A 17,100-nucleotide genomic window follows, 5' to 3' on the forward strand; every position below is an offset into this window, starting at 1 on the left:
AGCGCTGCTGGGGGAGCCCAGGGATCGCCTACGCGGGTCACAGGTTTGAGCGGCGAGCAGGATTTCCTACATACTGAGGTAAAAAATCCGCGGTTTGCGCGCAAGCTGTTTGCCACGGGTAGCGTAACATTTAAACGAAGCCTCCCATGCAGGAGCCATGCCGTCGGGGCCGCCGGAGCCGGCGTTACGGCCGACTAAAGCGATTTTTCACGCGGCTGCCGCGCAAGGCGGCGGGGCGGGCGGCGGGGCCGGCAGGCGGCGCTGTGGGCGGGAGGCGCGGGCGGGCGGCCCCTCTTGGCGCGCGGGGAGGCCGCGGCGCCGGCGCGCGGCGGGCACCGCCCCCTGCTCGCCTGGCGGCGCGGCGGCGGGCGGGAGCAGCGGCGATGGCGGACAGCGCCAGCGAGAGCGACACGGACGGCGCCGGCGGCAGCGGCGGGGGCGGCGGCCCGGCGGGGCCGCTGACGGCGGGCGGCCCGGCGGCGGGGCCCGGCTCGGGGGTGGCGGGCGGCGGCTCGGGGGGCAAGGCGGGCGGTATCGTGATCTCCCCGTTTCGGCTGGAAGAGCTGACGAACCGCCTGGCCTCGCTGCAGCAGGAGAACAAGGTGCTGAAGATCGAGCTGGAGACCTACAAGCTCAAGTGCAAGGCGCTGCAGGAGGAGAACCGCGACCTGCGCAAGGCCAGCGTCACCATCGTGAGTGCGGGCGGCGCCGCGCCGGGCCCGGCGGCGGGCGGGAGGGCCGGCGGGCGGGCGTGGGGGTGCCCCGCCGCGGGGGTGTCCGCGCAGGGCGGACCCGGCTGCCGCCGCCCTCCCCTCAGCCCTGCCCCGGCCGCGGCCTTCCCGCCCCGCCGCCACCGGGCGCCCCCCGCCCCACCCCCCACCCCACCCCGGGGCGGCGGTGGTCGAGGCGACTTTACCTCAGGCGGGGGCCCGGCTGTCACCGCGGCCTGTCCCGGGGAGGCGGGGGGCTGGCCGGGTCACCCCGCGCCCTTCGCGCTGTCCCCGGGCTCTCGGCGAGGACCGGGGTCCTTGCGGGAGGGGAGCGGCCCGAGGTGGTCCTCCCGCCCCAGCCCCGCCTGCCCTCCCGGCTCCCCGCGGGGGGCGGCCCGGCCGAGCAGGGGGGCGCGGGAGGCGGCCCGGCGGGGCCTCGGGGTGAGCGGCTGTACGGGCCGCGCAGGGCAAGGGCCATGCTGGGTGTTCCCTGAAGTTTCTCTAAGTAGAGATTTTCTTCGAGTGTGAGCGATCTGCGGAGATTACGGATTGTCGGATCAGCCACTGTGCAGAAATGGCGAGGTGCAGGACAGTGTCTTAGACACGAAGAGGTGTTTGATGTGTTTGTAACGTTCTGTTAGCTGTGGTAGAGTTTCAAGAAGTTATTTGAAAACTCATTTAAAAGAAACCCCTTAAAAATAGCGCAAGTAACACACCCCGCTCTGTCCTGGGAAGAACTCAGCTATCGGTTTATAAGCACTGCAAGGTTAACTTGGAATTAAACATCATTTTATATGATGCACTTAGGCATCAATTCTCAGTAAAGTACATATGAAAGTACAACGAATGTAACGTTGTTTTCTTCTCCATGGGTTGAGGGTTAGGAGTTTAGGTTGAGGGGGGGGTTGCTAATTCAGTAGTTAGAGTGAGCGTTTAGATGTTGTAATGATCGTGGCCTGCATGCAAACAAAATAGGTAACATGTTAAAGACCAATTGAAGGTAACCCTGATACTTGTGTATGCTGTCCTTTACACCCGTGCCAGCACAGACAGAGAAGCCTGGAAAGTGACCAATCCCACCTGCACGTGCTGGTTCTCTTCTCATCTGATTTTTCACAGGGGTTACTTTATTGCAAGTGTAATGGCTATTTTATTGATAATCAGTATTTTCATCGTTGTTACGTTTCATGTTGTAGCGAAGAAATAGAGCTCGTCTAGGCAAACCTCTCATCTGTTCCCAGTTGTAAGCATTCAGTGTCTAGCAGGATGTGGGCCGGAAGCGTGCATGAAATACAATACAGAAGTAATTTATTCAAGGATGACAAATACAGTGCTAGTTGGGGAAACGTGTGCTTTGTTAATATTTTACGAGAAGAGAATGTGTCTTAATTAGGTAGCAGTGGAGTGCCTTCTGATGTTGAAAGGGGCTAAGACATCTTGTCAGTCAGACATTTTCTCTTTGCCTGTTAGAAAGGCACAGCATCTTTCTGAACTCCTGGTAGGTGAATTGTTTGTAAACAACTTGAAAAAATGTTTGCATGCGTTGAAGTTCTTTAGGTGCTGTCTCTAGGGACTGATTATCTTACATTTTCATCAGATTTTAATTTTTAAAAAGGAAGTATTTTTCTTAAATCTAAACCTCAGTCAGTATGTTTTTGACATCTTGGATAAAGAGAGAAAAGGTGTTAGACTTTTAGAGCAACCTGCAGGCTGTCTGGAAAACCGGCATCTTTAGCAGGCACTCTGTCTTTGGTATGCTAAACTGTGTGCACGACTGAGTAAACCACTTCTAATTCAGCAAGTGGCAAAATAATGAATGCAAAACATTACTTTTTTTTTTCAGGCCACTGAGACTTTGTGCTGTGGTTTACATAGTCCATAATGTAAACATATTTGCAGTCAAAATAGCTTTGCAATGTGGCTGTAGTATACAAGTGACTAGAGATGAACTTTATTGGAACGTTGAAATGTGTGCCATTTGCATGTAAATGCAGTTAAATAGAAAGTTTCCTGATTTTCTCCATTGTGATTTTGAGCCTTCATCAGTTTACTCCTCCACCAGCCAGCTCAAGCTCTTCGCCGTGTTGCTTTGCTGGCAGACGGGGACTGCATATCAGTTTCCTGTTGTAGCCATTGTAATGTCACGAATCAGCTTTGATTTTTATCAAGTGTTGAGGATGAGCTGTGAAGCGCAAATGAAACCAACAGGTAGCCAAAATAGCAGGTGAAATGACTGAACTTGTGTGCTATAGGTGAAGGTGACTCCTTGAACTACGTGGCTCTTCATCTGCAAGCCTTTCTCTGTCCAGTGCCACAGAGACTCCTCACTTTCTCTGGCTCCTGCCATTGTCTTTAATGGTTTTAAATAGTTTGGCTTTAAGGTTTACCAGGTAGAAAGTGGTTTTCTTCCTCCTTCCTCTTGTGTTCATGCTGGTGTGTTAATATGACATCCTCTTCTTTGTTTCTGTGCTTGTGTGTAGTATTACTGGTGTAAACGTGGATGTGTATGGTTTGGGAATTAAATAGGTTGCTGCTTAGGATCCTGTTGGTTCTATTTTGTAGTTAACCCTTGTGTCGTAGGGTTGAAAATAAGCATTAATTAAGTGTAGGAGACCTATGTTAAGTAATTGCAGTCAGAAAACTGACTGAGAAAAGGTGTTGTCTTGGCAGGCTTGTATGCTCACTGACTCCATATAAACTGTCCTCCAAAAAAATGTAAAAACAGATGCTGCTTAAATACCAAAATTGGTAAAACTAGCTTGGACTAAGTGTACATCCAAAAAGATGTGTGAACTCTACTCCTTCCAGTAGCCTGAAATGAACATGAAATTATGCGGTTGCTTATGTGCAAGGCTGTGAAATTAAGTAAATATACATGATAAGTTTATCTCACCTGCTATTATTAGTAACAAATTGTGAAGGAGGGAGCACGGTGGGGAGGAGGCTAGGTAAATTTATAAAATAAAGTGTTATCTAGCAGTGCAAGAGATTACATGACAAGATGAAAAGTTTCAGATCAAGTATGAAGAAGAAATAATCATGATCACTTAATCCGTTTGCAGAGAGTTCATTTATATGTATTTAGCAGTCTTTAATTTTATGATCTCAAGGTAGGTTTCCGCAAGGTCTTTTTTAGGAAATGAAACGGATGGTGCCTAGGTGGAAAAATCACACACCTGAAGATCTGAGATGCTGTGTATTTGAGATGTGAAGTAGTGAGTTTTGGTTATAGTGCTGCATTACCAGAAGTGTATTTCCTGTGTGAACTTCCTTAATTTTTTTGTGAAAGATGTCTAACAAGGAGTTGTTGTATTTAATGGGCTAAGCCTGGGACAGCACGATTTCTCCGTTTAAATAAGAGTACCTTCAAAACTGGGGGGTGGGGGGGTGTGTGTGGGGTGTGTGTGGGGTGACTGCTTTTCAAAAGATGAAATTATTGTGTGTGACAAAAGCTGAAATAATTCAGCTGGGTGAGGTATGTCTTGGTCAGGAAGTTTCTTTTGAAGTCAGTAGAACTTGGGGTTCTAACTTTTTTTCTGCTTTTCAGTGTTTGATGTGACAAAGTCATCCTATTTCAGTGAAAGCCATGTAATGTAACCTTTAACTGATACTGAAGCATTTTGGTTTTCTTTGTTACTGTTCTGAACTGACAGGCCTCATGCAAACAGTGCTTTTAATAACAAAAGGAGTTTTAGTCCCTGGTTGCTACAGGTACATGCATGCTTACTCTTGGATGTTACATTCAGTAATTAAACTTGTGTAAATTGGCCTACTATACTCAGGCATCTTCTGTAGTGTTAGAAAATTTAAGTATAGTAAGCCTTATTTGGTTATTTGTGGGGGTTTTTTTTAACTGATGTGGAGATAGTGTATTTGAGAAGCCTTAATTTAAAAATATTCGTGCTCCAGAAGGCTTTATGTAGCAGTTGTAATGCTTTGTTATATAGATCTTACAATACAAGAACAGTTTCTCAGTTTTGGTGTGTCATCCCATCCCCTGCCCCACAGTGTGCTTTGTAGTGAAGGGAGTTATCTTAGAAAGCCCGATTCATGGTGCTGTGTGGAGCCTCCAACAGGATCATCAATTCAGATGAGGCAGTCTGATCTAAAACGCTTATGGCATAAGCAACACTTGGACACTGGCTTTTGTGAGCTTGCTGTGAGTTATTGCTGTCCGGTAGTGACTGCTGCAGCACTTGCTGGCAAGGGGTGTTGGGACATGGTGCTGCTGTAGGCTGCTGTGGGTTGCGAGTGGCAGTATTTTACTGAGACCTCTGCTACCCTTGTCTCTAGCTAAACTTGTGCCTCTGCACCTTGGCTCTCAGCTTGACTTTTTTTATTCCTTGTGTGTTAGCAGGGGGCTGTTGCATCTCCTGGCTTCTTGGTGTCCTCTGTATTTCTGCAGAGCAGTAAACAGCCTCCCACCAGCTGGGAGAAACAATGGAAGAAAAAGCCTTACTCAGCTCCTGTTTCCTTGCCCCTATTTACAAATCCTGAAGAAATTTGTTGCTTTCAGTAACAGTCATCTGAAAACAAACAGGCTTTCTGGGACTTGCAGATCGGAAAAATCTTGCGTGTTATCATAGACTTGTTACAGTTTTCTCAATAAACAACCAGATATAGGCTCTGGAAATAAATATGGTTTTAACATTTTTTTTCTCAAGGAATTGTGTGGTGGCATTTGTGTGTATGCACGAGATCTGCTGTTGCAGGTCTTAATGGAAAATGTCAGCTTGGATAGATAGTTTGGAGTGAATGGCTGTGCTATATTGTTGAAAATCTCCTGCAAAAATGCTTTTAAACAGCTTTTTTCTTTCCTGGAGTTTGCAACAGAATTTCAAAGCAGAACACCTGTTTCAATACAGTATACGTCTATTAATAGTATAAGAAAGGGCGGGACAGGCTAACTGAATTGAAATATGAACCTTTAAAAGGTGCTCACTTAAGGGCACAGAGATGAATGAAAGAAATAGTAGTGGCTAGAGGTAAAAAGCAAACTAAGAAAGCAAAGATATTAATGTTTTAAGAGGTATGTGTAAGTCTGTTATTTACTCTTTTATTTTAAAGTAGGTCTTGTTTGCGTGGAAGAGGCTGACTTGCCATTCCATGATGTCTTCTGTAGATGCAAGAAACCTGCTTGGGACTTCTGTATCCAGTTGCATTGTTTGTAACTGATTTGTAGCAGGACTAACTCAAAAATAACTTTAGAAATGCTTTGCTTACCTGCTTTTCGGATTAAAGATAACATTGTTACTAAGATTGGCAAGCTCATGTACACTGAAACTCCATCCAAAATTTTTCAGGAAGAGCAGGCACATAGGAAATGAGTGTCCTCTATTTCAGGTTTACATTTGCCTCAGATTCTCAAGAAGTTTCTATTGAGCTTCTACAAAATGTCTGTAAAGGAAAAAGGAAGCTTAGTAATGCACTTCACTGTTAACTGTTTTGGCCCTAAGGTTAACGTGGCAAAAGCAATGCTACTTGCTCTGCGACTGGTGAACTAATAGGAGAAAGGTGTATTATCATCTACATCCATTTGGTAGTTATGCACAGCCACAGCATATCGAGTGCCCAGGGAAAAGCATTGTCAGTGCAATGGTAACTGCACATTACCGTTTGTCTGTGTTGTAGGATGCCTTCAGTGCTGGTTAAAAAACAGGCAAAAACCACAGAAAAAGTAACGTTTCTGAACTTCATATATCTAATAAACAGGAATGCTTATACTTTCAGGGAGTTTGAGGTTCCAGAGGGTTACTAAATAGTCTGCTTTGATTTGTGTCACATTTTCGTGTTTTTCTGAGTTGTTCCTGCATTGAATCTTGTAACTTACCTTGAAATGTGTCTTTGGGAAGGGTATCCAGTTTTAATTTGAAGACATGCAGAGGTGAAGAACCATTGTGCTTGGGAAGGCTCTGGTGTCCTACCTCTGGTTCTCCCCATCAGCTTTGTCGAGGCTGAGCTGTTGGTTCCTGCTGTGCCTTTTGGCTATGTTAATGAATTTTATGGCTCCTCGGCTTTCTCCTTAGGAAGGTAGAGACTGTAACAGGCAGCTTCTAGTTTACTTCGACAAACTAAACTATGCTCTTGGGCTCTGTGATGCTGGAAATCAAATGTGCTGGATTAATATGGTGCGGGTACACGATGTGCTGATCTAGTCTAAACACCCTTTCCTGCTTCAAATTTGCACAAATGTTTCTGATAGCTTAATTTAGAGCTGACAGACTTTATTTTTCTTCTGGTATCATCAGTTGTCTTCTGTGAGCTTACCATTGTGTGCTCTGGCTGATTTGGCAGAAATGCAGTAGCACGCCTGTGCCTCTTCCAGGTCTGATTTGCACTGCTGGGCTGTCCAGTGGCACTTGATTTGGTGCTAATAATTGTGAATTCTTAGTGTCGGGAAGGGTATTTTCCCATTTTCTGGGATTTTTTGAGGCTCTCTTCTTTTATGCCTCTGTTTTTTTCTTCACAAAGGGGTACCAACCCCTTGAATTTCTTTCCCTCACCCCGTATCAATTTTGCCAATGGGATGTGCAAAAGTGAAGGTGAGCTGTCTCTCTGTTGGACCTTGAGTAGCGGTCTGTTTTACGGCATCACACATGAAGCTAATACAGAGGTGGTGTTTGTTCCGTTTCTGTGTGTCTGTTCTCCGAGAGAATCCCTTGGTTTGTGGGATTCTTTTTTTTTTTTTTTTTTCTTCCCAGAAGCTCAGCTTTGGTAAAATGAATTTGTTCCAAATGGAACAAAATGTGAAGGTGTCTGTTCTCTCTTATTGTTTCTTACAGGCTTGCTTATCTCAGTCTCCCAGAGTTCATCAGAAATGACTTACTGAAGAATAATGTGCATGAATATTTAGAACAACATTATGTTTACTACATATTTGTGTGAAATTTCTAATGAAATTTCCACTGACAAGTATTTTTGAGGTCAGTAAGCCACTTTGGAAATCCTGCTGTATACTTTGATTATTTTATAACCATTTTTAAATAATGTATGGCATGTATTTCTAAATCAAAAAGTCATATGGGTACCATATACACATCCTACACCTTTGCGGTTGTCTTTATTACAAATAGTCCTTGGCTGAAAGATGAATCTGCTTATCTGCCACAACTTGTTCTCTATGAAACCATGCTGAATGACCGTTTTTATGTTTCTGTCCTTTATACAGTAAATTAATTTGTTTCCAGTATTGCTATTGGGTTGATACCAAACTGTGATAACCATCTGTGTCTTACTTGCCTTTAAATATTACACAACAGCTCTACTTTTTTTTTTTTTTTTAATCTGTTACCTTATTGATGTTCCTGAGTGTTTAATAATGGTGGAATGTCTTCAGTCAGTAGGAATACTGGTATATTGCTCTGAATTACTTTGGGGATAGATGTGAAATAAGAACTGAGATTTTAGAATGCTTTGGGGAATTTTTAATAATGCAAAGTTCTTGGTGTTTCTGTGGGCTTGCTATTCTGATAGAAACTAATTTTGCTTTTCTCTTAAGTGAACTTTCTCATTGAAGTTGTATTGAGTTGTATGTCGGAACTGGTTTGTAGTCAGCTGTTACTTTACAAACACTGTTTAATGTTGGGTTTGAACATTTACTGACACTAACGGCTGTTCTTTCTTAGTCTATCTCCAGTGATTTAAAAGCATTCTGAAGGAGAGAGATGTGTTAGCTTTTTCTGCATTGTACACCTAGCAACATACTTGTTTTAACTGAAGAAAAGAAATGTTTAAAGTATGCTACTGCTGTATATCTGCTAGAAATACTTAATGATTATATTTTTCCCCGCTAGTACGGTATGGGTCACTTGCCCAAATTAGTATTACCAGTACCAAGAGTTTTGCATCTTTCACATCTGCTGGTTTAGATGGTAGACTAAAACGTTAGGATTTTTAGAGGTTCTAGCACTGTTGCTAATCCCAGTCTTGGAAAGCTAATATAGACAAGACTAGAATAATTTCTAAATCCTGGAAGTTCTGTACTTCATTTTAGTTGTGATTTTGACTGTAATGGAGTTTGAATTTTAATGCTGGTTTCAAAAAATGAAGGAAAGTGATTTTATTTTTTTTAATACTTTTTTTCCCAGAGTAGGTGTATGGTCTGTAGTTTTCTTGGACTATTTAATTCTGTTTACTTGTCCTCATTGATTGTTTCCTCCTACTGCTGATACTGACTTCAGTTAATATTATTAAAATTGTTATGTTCAAAGTCTTTAGTTTTAAGTGTTGGTATACATGTGTTGGTATTTTCATCTATGGACTGTTAGTGCTGAAGCTGCTTGTAGTAAATGAGGAAATAATACTGGTGTGTGTCACACAGCTGTGGTGAGCAAGCTGAGGCATCTGCTAGAGACTTCAACAAAATGTTTTGTTTTCATGCTGCACCTCATAAGGTGTGCTTGGGTGGGACTTCAGGTGAGGACTGGAAAAGCAGAAAATGCTTGGAATGGTGACTCCATGGTGGCTGCAGACAAAGCTGGTCAGGCAATTGGACTTAGGGGTGCTGCATGAGGGTGGTTTCCCACAAAGAGATCTTGAAATGTGGTTGGAATGAGGAAACAAGACTGTACTCTCTCCTCAAAAGGACTGCAAGTCATCAGCAGTAGACATCTGATGTATTTCGGCAAAGCCTGGTAAAAGCAGTGAAACAGTTGCTTTGCTGCTCTTTTTTGGGCTGGGGGTAGGAGGAAGTTGCAGAATTTAGCAGCAGCAGAAGAGATGAATCCTTTCTTTCTCTTAAAGAAAACAAATCTCAAACAACTATAGGATGATAATACTAGGGACAGAATGTGCAAATTTGAATTATGTGCAAGATTTGGGACCTAAACAGAATGAATGGAAAAGAGACACAAGCATGCTCTGGAAAAGAGGCAAAAATACAATATAAAGCAAGTTCCCATGAATCTGTAACAGAAAACATTCCTATGATGTCTTGCTTCCAGTGCAGCAGCCTGGAGATGTCCAGAAGGGAGCATCTCAAGTTCTACTACTTCAGTCAAGTCCTTCTGTCTGATTGAAGAGGTGTCTTCGTTTTAATTGTTACTTAACTGTTACTGTTCCATTTCAAAGTATTGGATAAGAGAATGCAGCAAAACCAAAGGCAAGACATTTGAGGTGAACTATTCCACAGTAAAAATGCAAGTATCTAAGTAGGAAGCCCCAAAGCACAAATCATAGATGTGCAGGTTTCACATCTCTCTGTCATGTCCAAGGACTCCTTCATGAAAGCTAAAGAAAAGTATTTATAGAAACATTGAAGCAATTTTTAATCCTGAGACTTGAGTTTGTAATTTTTTCAATTTTCCATTAAAATACAGAGATTGTAGGCTATTTGTTGTCTATGAGGACAGTCTTTTCAGCTCCTGAGAGTCCTCCATCCCTTCATGCCTTTTCTTCCCTTATTAACTCTGAATTCTACTTTCTTTGAAATTTCATCTTCTGTGCGTTAATATTTCATGCAATCTGTTTTTCAGTTTGTGGTAGGCTTAGTGAGTTAGATGAGTATCTCTTCAGCTCTGCTGTAGATTGAACCGGCCTAGCGGTGTTTCAGCTGCCTGTAAAGCTTCCTCAGATGCTTTAATTCTTTAAACTGCCTAAAAGTTTGATGGTTTTGCTTATTACTGTAAAGTTAAGGTCTTTTTAGTTCCTTTATTGTTGTATATGCAAATCATATTTAAAATTTCTACCACATATATAAATAATTCCCACAATGATACACTTTGGTCCTAAATAGAAATGTAGATGTTTCTTAACAAGTCAGTATAAAACCCAACAATGTTCAGTGGGCTGTGGTATGAATTTATACTTCTTTCTGTGCCTTACAGTTTGATTTCTACTTTCAACAGAGGCTGTTGGAAGGCTTTTGGGGTTTTTTTTGGTAGTGATGGGATTTCCACTTTGTTTCCCTTCACTTTCAAATAAACAGCAAAAGCAGTTACTCTGAATTTTGCAAAATGTAGGGGGTTTAATTGTTGTTTTTACAAGAGCTTTAAACAGTATGTGGTTTTCATAGCTGTTAAAAATGAAGAGTAGAAATATTGTCCTGGCTAGTGTTGCCAGGAATTGATTCGTTAGGCAAAAGCCCTGTCCTCACAGACCTTGAAATCTTGGTTGGATTAAGAGGAGGGACACCTCCCGAGTCCTTTTTCAAGAGTAAATTTAACCTGAGATGTAGATCTGCAAAAAAACTCCCTTTTGTTTGAAAATTGAGACATGTAACTGGAAGTTCTTGCTCCATGGGTGGAAAGGTGGATAGACATTTCTTAAAAAAATCTTAGACCTACTTCTGCAGTTCTGTATGGAGTGAATATTCAAGGATGATTCTGTTCCACAACCTCCCATCCTGCAAAACTCTGCAGAGATCAGAGACAGAGGGTACAGGGCAAAGAACATGTTTTTTCATAGTCCTCATCATATTTTCATACACTAAATCGATAGACTTGCTGCTTGTCTTGAAAGCCGGAAGAGAGATTTCTCTTCAGAATACAGTGGTATGTACTGTAAGATGTCCAAACTGTAGAGAAGGAAAAAACTAAATATTACTCCACTCACTGACCCCTGGGAGGGGTAAGTAGAAACATTTTTTTGCTGCGATGGAGTTAGAGCTAATGTGTCTTGAAGGGGGATGGACAATGTGTTGTTTACTTCGGGAACGTGTTGGTTTGGAACAAGGTAGTATTATAATCGGTAACAAGCTTTGTCTCCAGCACTTGTGGATTGCTGAAAAAGTGTTTCTATAGAAAGCCAATGTGTGTAAGCGGAAATTAGGGGGAGATTTTAAAAGAGGTGCTCTTGAAAGGTTAGTTATTTTGAGTGACTAGGGATATCTTGCTAGTGTGGGGAAAAACATTGCCATCCCTAATGATTGTCTAAGTTGTATTTAAGCTAAACAAAAACCCAACAAAAAAAAGAGGGATTAAAGAAAGTGGATCAAGAAATTACATGGTGAGCATGTCATGGTATAGTTTGGAAATCCCAGAAGTGGATTTTGATATGGTAGTTGTCCTCCCTGGTTTTAATAAATTTGAAGGAAGGCAGGTTGATAGATGTAGATATGCCACAGGTTGTACACACCTGAAGGAAGGATCTACAAGTGCTGAAGGCCACTTGGATCTAGAAAAGAAGGATGTTGAGTATACAGGCTGTTTGAGCTCAGGACCCAGTCTGGAAGTGAGGAAACCTGCAGTTTTCTGCCTGGAAACCAAGAGAGTTGCTGATACGTGGGAGGTGCCATGCAGCAGTGGTCTGACACCTTCTGCCTGGAAAAGGTGGGTATAACAGAATTATCCTTTGACTCTTACTATACACTCTCATGAAGAAAAACAAGTGTTTCACATTTGTGTACTTGCAAAGAAGAGAGCTGCATAAAGTGAAGTAGGATTTTAATGAAGATTATTTGGGGGGCTGACTATTACAACTCTGCTCCCTGCTTTTGTTTGTGCTCTTTTGTCTTTGAATAGAGAAATGGTTGTGGCAGCAAAGCTACTTTTAACAATAGTTTGCTGTGGTTGCAGAAGTTTGTTATTTTAAAACACAGCTCAGTGCCTGTTAGCACCAACATACGTGCCTCTGAACAGAAGCTGTGTTGTAAATTAGTCATCTAATAGTCTATTCTTCTGCTGAACCTTTTGCTTTTCCTGCTCTGAAACTTTGGGGGTTTGCAGTATTGAGTTTGCTAATTGATCAGTCCAGCAAAGTGGACTAGGTGGTGTGTGGGTGTGTCGGAAGATGAATGGCAATTCATAAGTGTGCAGAAAACAGAAAAAGTATTTAAAATACGCTATTAAGCATTTGTGCATTAGAAATCTGATATTGCAGAGTAATTTGGTTTGATTTGCAGCAGTACTACATTTCTTGCAGTCTCTAGTATTGAGTGGTGGTGTTGCTGATATTTATGCTGTTGTTGATTACTGGTTGCTAAGTAGCATGGCACAGCCAGGTTATGTTAAACTTGAGTGTTTTAGATGCAAGTCAAACAAAACCGCAGCATTTTAAAAGGATGGTAATTCAAATGATCATGCAGGGTATGGAAAAAAAGTTAAAAACAAACAAACAACACCAGAACCAACAGAATAGTATATACTACATCAGTAGCTATAAGTAATTTGATTTTTTTTCTAACTTTCACGTCCAGAAACCTGCATGTTCAAAAATTCAGGCAAGCTAAACATAAAACTACAAATCTAGTTATGTATTTATGTGCATCTTTATGATATTTTTCAGCAGGTTTTATATTGAGGCTTAACAAAAGCAAAGCCTGTTCCATGTGCTTCTGTATTCTATTTGTTTTACACTTATTGATTAACTAGCAAACTATTTACAGTACAAAAAAAATGCCAGTAAAACAGTGGCAAAAAGATAAGTAAAAACTTCTTTCAAGTAGTTATCAGTAAAGGATTAATACAGAAATCTATTTCAAACCTTGGTTGACTGTTTGACAGTGTAGTTTTAATTTGTGTTGGCTGGTTTTGTCAATGTAAATCTTGAGTTGGGTATGTGCTAAGAAAAATGTGGAAGGCCCTAGCAAAGCACAGTACCTTCTGCTGGAGTGGTGTTGCCTAACCTTTGTGCTGGGAATGGTCACTTGCCTCTGCTGGGCTCAGAATGGAGCTGTGTAATACGGCCCCGTTCTTAGTGCCTTCCGGGCTGTGTTTGTGTGTGCAGTCATTGCGATCTTTCTGATGAACATTTATCTTGAAGAAATATTTTGCTAGTATGCAGTGAACTTGAGGACTTGGGAGAGCTGGACTTGTTGCTTGTACGCACCGTACTTATTTTACACATGCATTGGAAATCTGCTACTGAAAATGCAAGAAGTGCAGGAAATGTATACTTTGTGTGCATGTGCAGTGATGAGACGGAGAAACAGCCTCATGAAATAGAGCCATTTGGAAAGGTCTGTGGGCTAGATTTAATTTTCCTGCTAGGTCATTCCTGCCTTAGCTTGTAACTTCTGTTGGCTCAGGTTACAGCTCTTGTGTACTGGAAGCAGAGACTCCAGCCCTGATAACTGTCTGGGAGCTTGTTCTACATGATGATGTTTAAGCAACAGAAAAATGAGTGCTATAAGCATGTATCGAATGAGTAGTCAGATTGTTAAGGTTGTAACATCAAGCGATTAAAAAAGGAAATGTTTAATATTTGCCTGTACAACCTTGCTACCTTTCCTTTGTGGTGCATTATTAACATATAGCCCTTAATTACATTAAAACTTGCAAAACAGCATGTGGTCATAGTTAAACTGTGAAGTAAAAGTCATTTGAGGTTTGACACATTTTTCTAGACTCTATCTTGAAATTTTTTTTGTCACAGAAAGTGTGGCTTTTTCACATGCTGCATTTGTATTAACTGTTTAATGCCAGTATTTTGATACAGTAAAAACCCTTGACGAGAGTACGCTAATGTTTTTTTCATCTCTTTTGAAGGAAGGCATTTAAATTATTTAAGTAAATTCAGGAATTGATTGTGTTATGAATTTCATATTGCTTGTTATAGCTTGTTTGTAGTGAACCAAATGCATTAATTTTATAAATATTTGTTTGTGAAATGAGCCCTGTTTTCATAACTTGCTTATTTCGTTTTCACCACTTGTATGTTTCAGTTCTGCAAGATTCTTGCAAGTCAGCGTCACAATGTAGAGAGAGAAGCTATTTTAAGTGTTTACAAACCTGAAGTGGAATGGAATTGCATACCATCAACCGGTTTTGCTGATGGTTAGAGATTATTTAGCATGTATGAATACTGCTGAATTTTTGTGTTTAAGAAGCTGGTCAATTATGAGGGCTCTTTTAAAGGGCTATTCCTTGTGTGGCTTTCCAGAGCACAAGACATATGCACCTATGTCTTGAAGGTAACTGATTTTTTGAGAGAAATTCTCATAAGGCATGAGGGATGTTGAGCTGAAAACATGTGATCATGGTTAAAACTGACTTGGAAGTAAAATGTAAGTCTTCTGTCATTTGACTCGGCTCGTTTCTCTAGTCAGTCTGTGACCACTGCGGATTCATATGGCAATGTGCTGGATCACTGGGTAGGCATCGAGTGAAAAACTTGCTGTGACTGGAGTTAGCAGTAGGAGTGTTGTGACAGAAGCATTTTGACATGTCCAGCCAAAGCTAGACTGACCTTTTAAAAAGGAGGCGGGGGATGAATAAGGGGAGAGAAAATTTCCAACTGTAAATGGAGATTAAAAGAAACTCTTTTATACCTTGTATACCCTTTAAATAATTACCTATCATACAAGTGTTCTTTTATTATTATAATGAAAAGCACATACCTATTTTTCCTCTCTTACAGCAGAACTTATCTACTGAATAGCTGAAATGTAATAGGGAGCTGGGTTTTGAGGTAGTTCTGCATGTGACTTTAATGTTGCATGACAGGTAACATTTAGAGCAGCTGAAGTAATCAGGCTGAGGTTCAACACTGATCTTAATTATTGTTTATTTTTTTTCACACTTAGTGTGTTTTGGAAATAACATCTGAGCTTGTAAGTTTGTGGGGTTTTTTAAAAAAACAAAGTTTATATATTTTTTTTTATATATATACATATATATATGTATTGAGTATACCCGAAAATAAAACCACACACTTCTGCTATTAGTGTACCTCTGTTACTCCTGAAAATGTATCTTAAAGAAAGGAAAAGGAAAAAAAAAAAAAAAAAAAAAACAAATGAAACAAGTACTTTTATTTCGGAACTGAGGAAGCGACCCTGGGGGTTGCCATAGATTAAACAGGAAATCACACTACAAATTGAACCCAGAACTTGAATTCCAGCTCACCACTTTAACCGCGAGAACATTCACTCTCTTTTTCTCTGCAGACCCAGCTGAAAAAGGTACCTTTACTTGGGGGGAAGGCTGCACCCATGTCATACTAGGACTTTGGTCAAAGTTCCTTGTCCTTCAGCCTTTAGAGGTAGAAGGGTGCTGCTGGGCAGTTGCGATAGTTGGCAGTAGTGTGAGCCGTTAGTCTCTGAGTTACTGTTGCCGCCTTTTCTTGGTGTCGTTCATATTTCTCCTTGTCTGAAAAGCACATTGCATGCAGTGTGCTTGTTTAAGGTGCAGCTGGAAGTTTCATAGGAAAAAATAGCTCCAGCCTGGGAGAGCTGCAGTGTAAAAGTTCCTCCTGTAAGGGAACAGTATCAGCTCATTGGAATATTTAATCGTATTTGTAAACCAGTAGTTTTCCGTACCATTTTAAACTGGTTCCAGAAAGTACAGCCAGAGCAGTAACTTGAGATAGTACTGCTGGAGGAGTGTGTATTTCAGGAGAACTGGGAAACTTAGATTTATTTTATACAAGAACTACATATTCTAAAATCATGCCACTGTAACTTTCTGTACTTCACGCCCTTTTTACCTCATTGTATTTTTTAGTAGGACTTTTGGAAAGACTGTTTTCTGAAGTGACAGCTTTAGTTCAGTGTAACATGTGCAGCAACTGAGATCATCTCTTCCCTAAGCTGACCCAACCTTTCAGTCTATATTCAGTAGCAAAGATTGAGTTTCTTGTGTACAGCAACCCGTTTAAACTACTCTTCAGCTCCATCTGCAGGCTTATATTGTCCATAGGGTCCTGTCAACAGAAATTGCCCCATAAAAAGGTGGATGAATTGCCTTAGAGGTGAGGGACCTTCAAGAGTGGATTAGATCAAAACAGTGCTTGGTAGACTGCCTCCAACAAGATCCGCTGAAATCTAGTGTCACGTCTACTCTGGATGGTACTGGAGACAGGTGGTGCTTTGCCAGCATGCAAGCTGGGCATGCTTGGCATCTGGTGCTCAGGTGGACCGAGTGTAGGTGACTGGAGCAGTTTGTGAAACACTTGTTACTGAAATCGTGTCTGAAGTGAGAGCTGAAAATAAAGTGCAAGAGTTGGACTAGATGATCTTTAAGGTCCCTTCCAACCCAAACCATTCTATGATTCTATGAACTTGTTTGTGTCAAATCACTGATTAATATTGTAGTGATACTGACTAAGGAGCAGGTATTAATTGTGACTGTTGAACCTGCTTACTTACTGTGCGGTATCAGGAAGGTTTACGAAGCATTTAGAAGAGCTACATGGGGGAAGAAGGGGAGCTGTGATTTTTTTTTTTATTATTATTCTTATATTATATAGTTTATTTTTTGTTATTCCACTGTGGTCAAGCTGATGCTTCATCGGAAATACTGGATTTTGCTCCTTCATAAAGTAGTGCCGCTAGGGCAATGTGGTTGGGGAATGGTCCAGTGACAAAGAGAGATCCCACTGTAAGCAGAAGCTGCTGCAGGTACTAGAAGCAAGAGGGCAGAGGGAAATCTAGCAGTGTGAAGTTGATCTCCTAAAGGTGTATTTACAGGAAGAACTGAAAGCAGAAAAAGATTTTAACACTAAAATTTCACAG

General features: G+C 41.5%; 1 protein-coding gene across 4 annotated transcripts in view; it reads left to right on the top strand.

The window, feature by feature from the left end:
- Positions 1 to 329: 329 nt before the first annotated feature.
- The window catches only part of CCDC6 (coiled-coil domain containing 6), a 54,041-nt gene continuing 37,270 nt past the window's right edge, over positions 330 to 17,100 (top strand). The window contains exons 1-2 of one of the 4 annotated variants that reach the window (XM_040605780.1): positions 10,589 to 11,977; positions 14,311 to 14,343. In XM_040605780.1, the coding sequence (XP_040461714.1) occupies positions 11,942 to 11,977; positions 14,311 to 14,343 (69 nt within the window). In that variant the 5' untranslated portion in view covers positions 10,589 to 11,941. Of the gene's footprint in view, positions 693 to 10,588; positions 11,978 to 14,310; positions 14,344 to 17,100 lie in introns of those variants that run through there. The other 3 variants (XM_040605779.1, XR_005829586.1, XM_040605781.1) reach the window with 3 other exon arrangements.

This window comes from Falco naumanni, chromosome 9 (genome assembly GCF_017639655.2).
Source record: "Falco naumanni isolate bFalNau1 chromosome 9, bFalNau1.pat, whole genome shotgun sequence".
Taxonomy (NCBI): Eukaryota; Metazoa; Chordata; class Aves; order Falconiformes; family Falconidae; genus Falco; species Falco naumanni.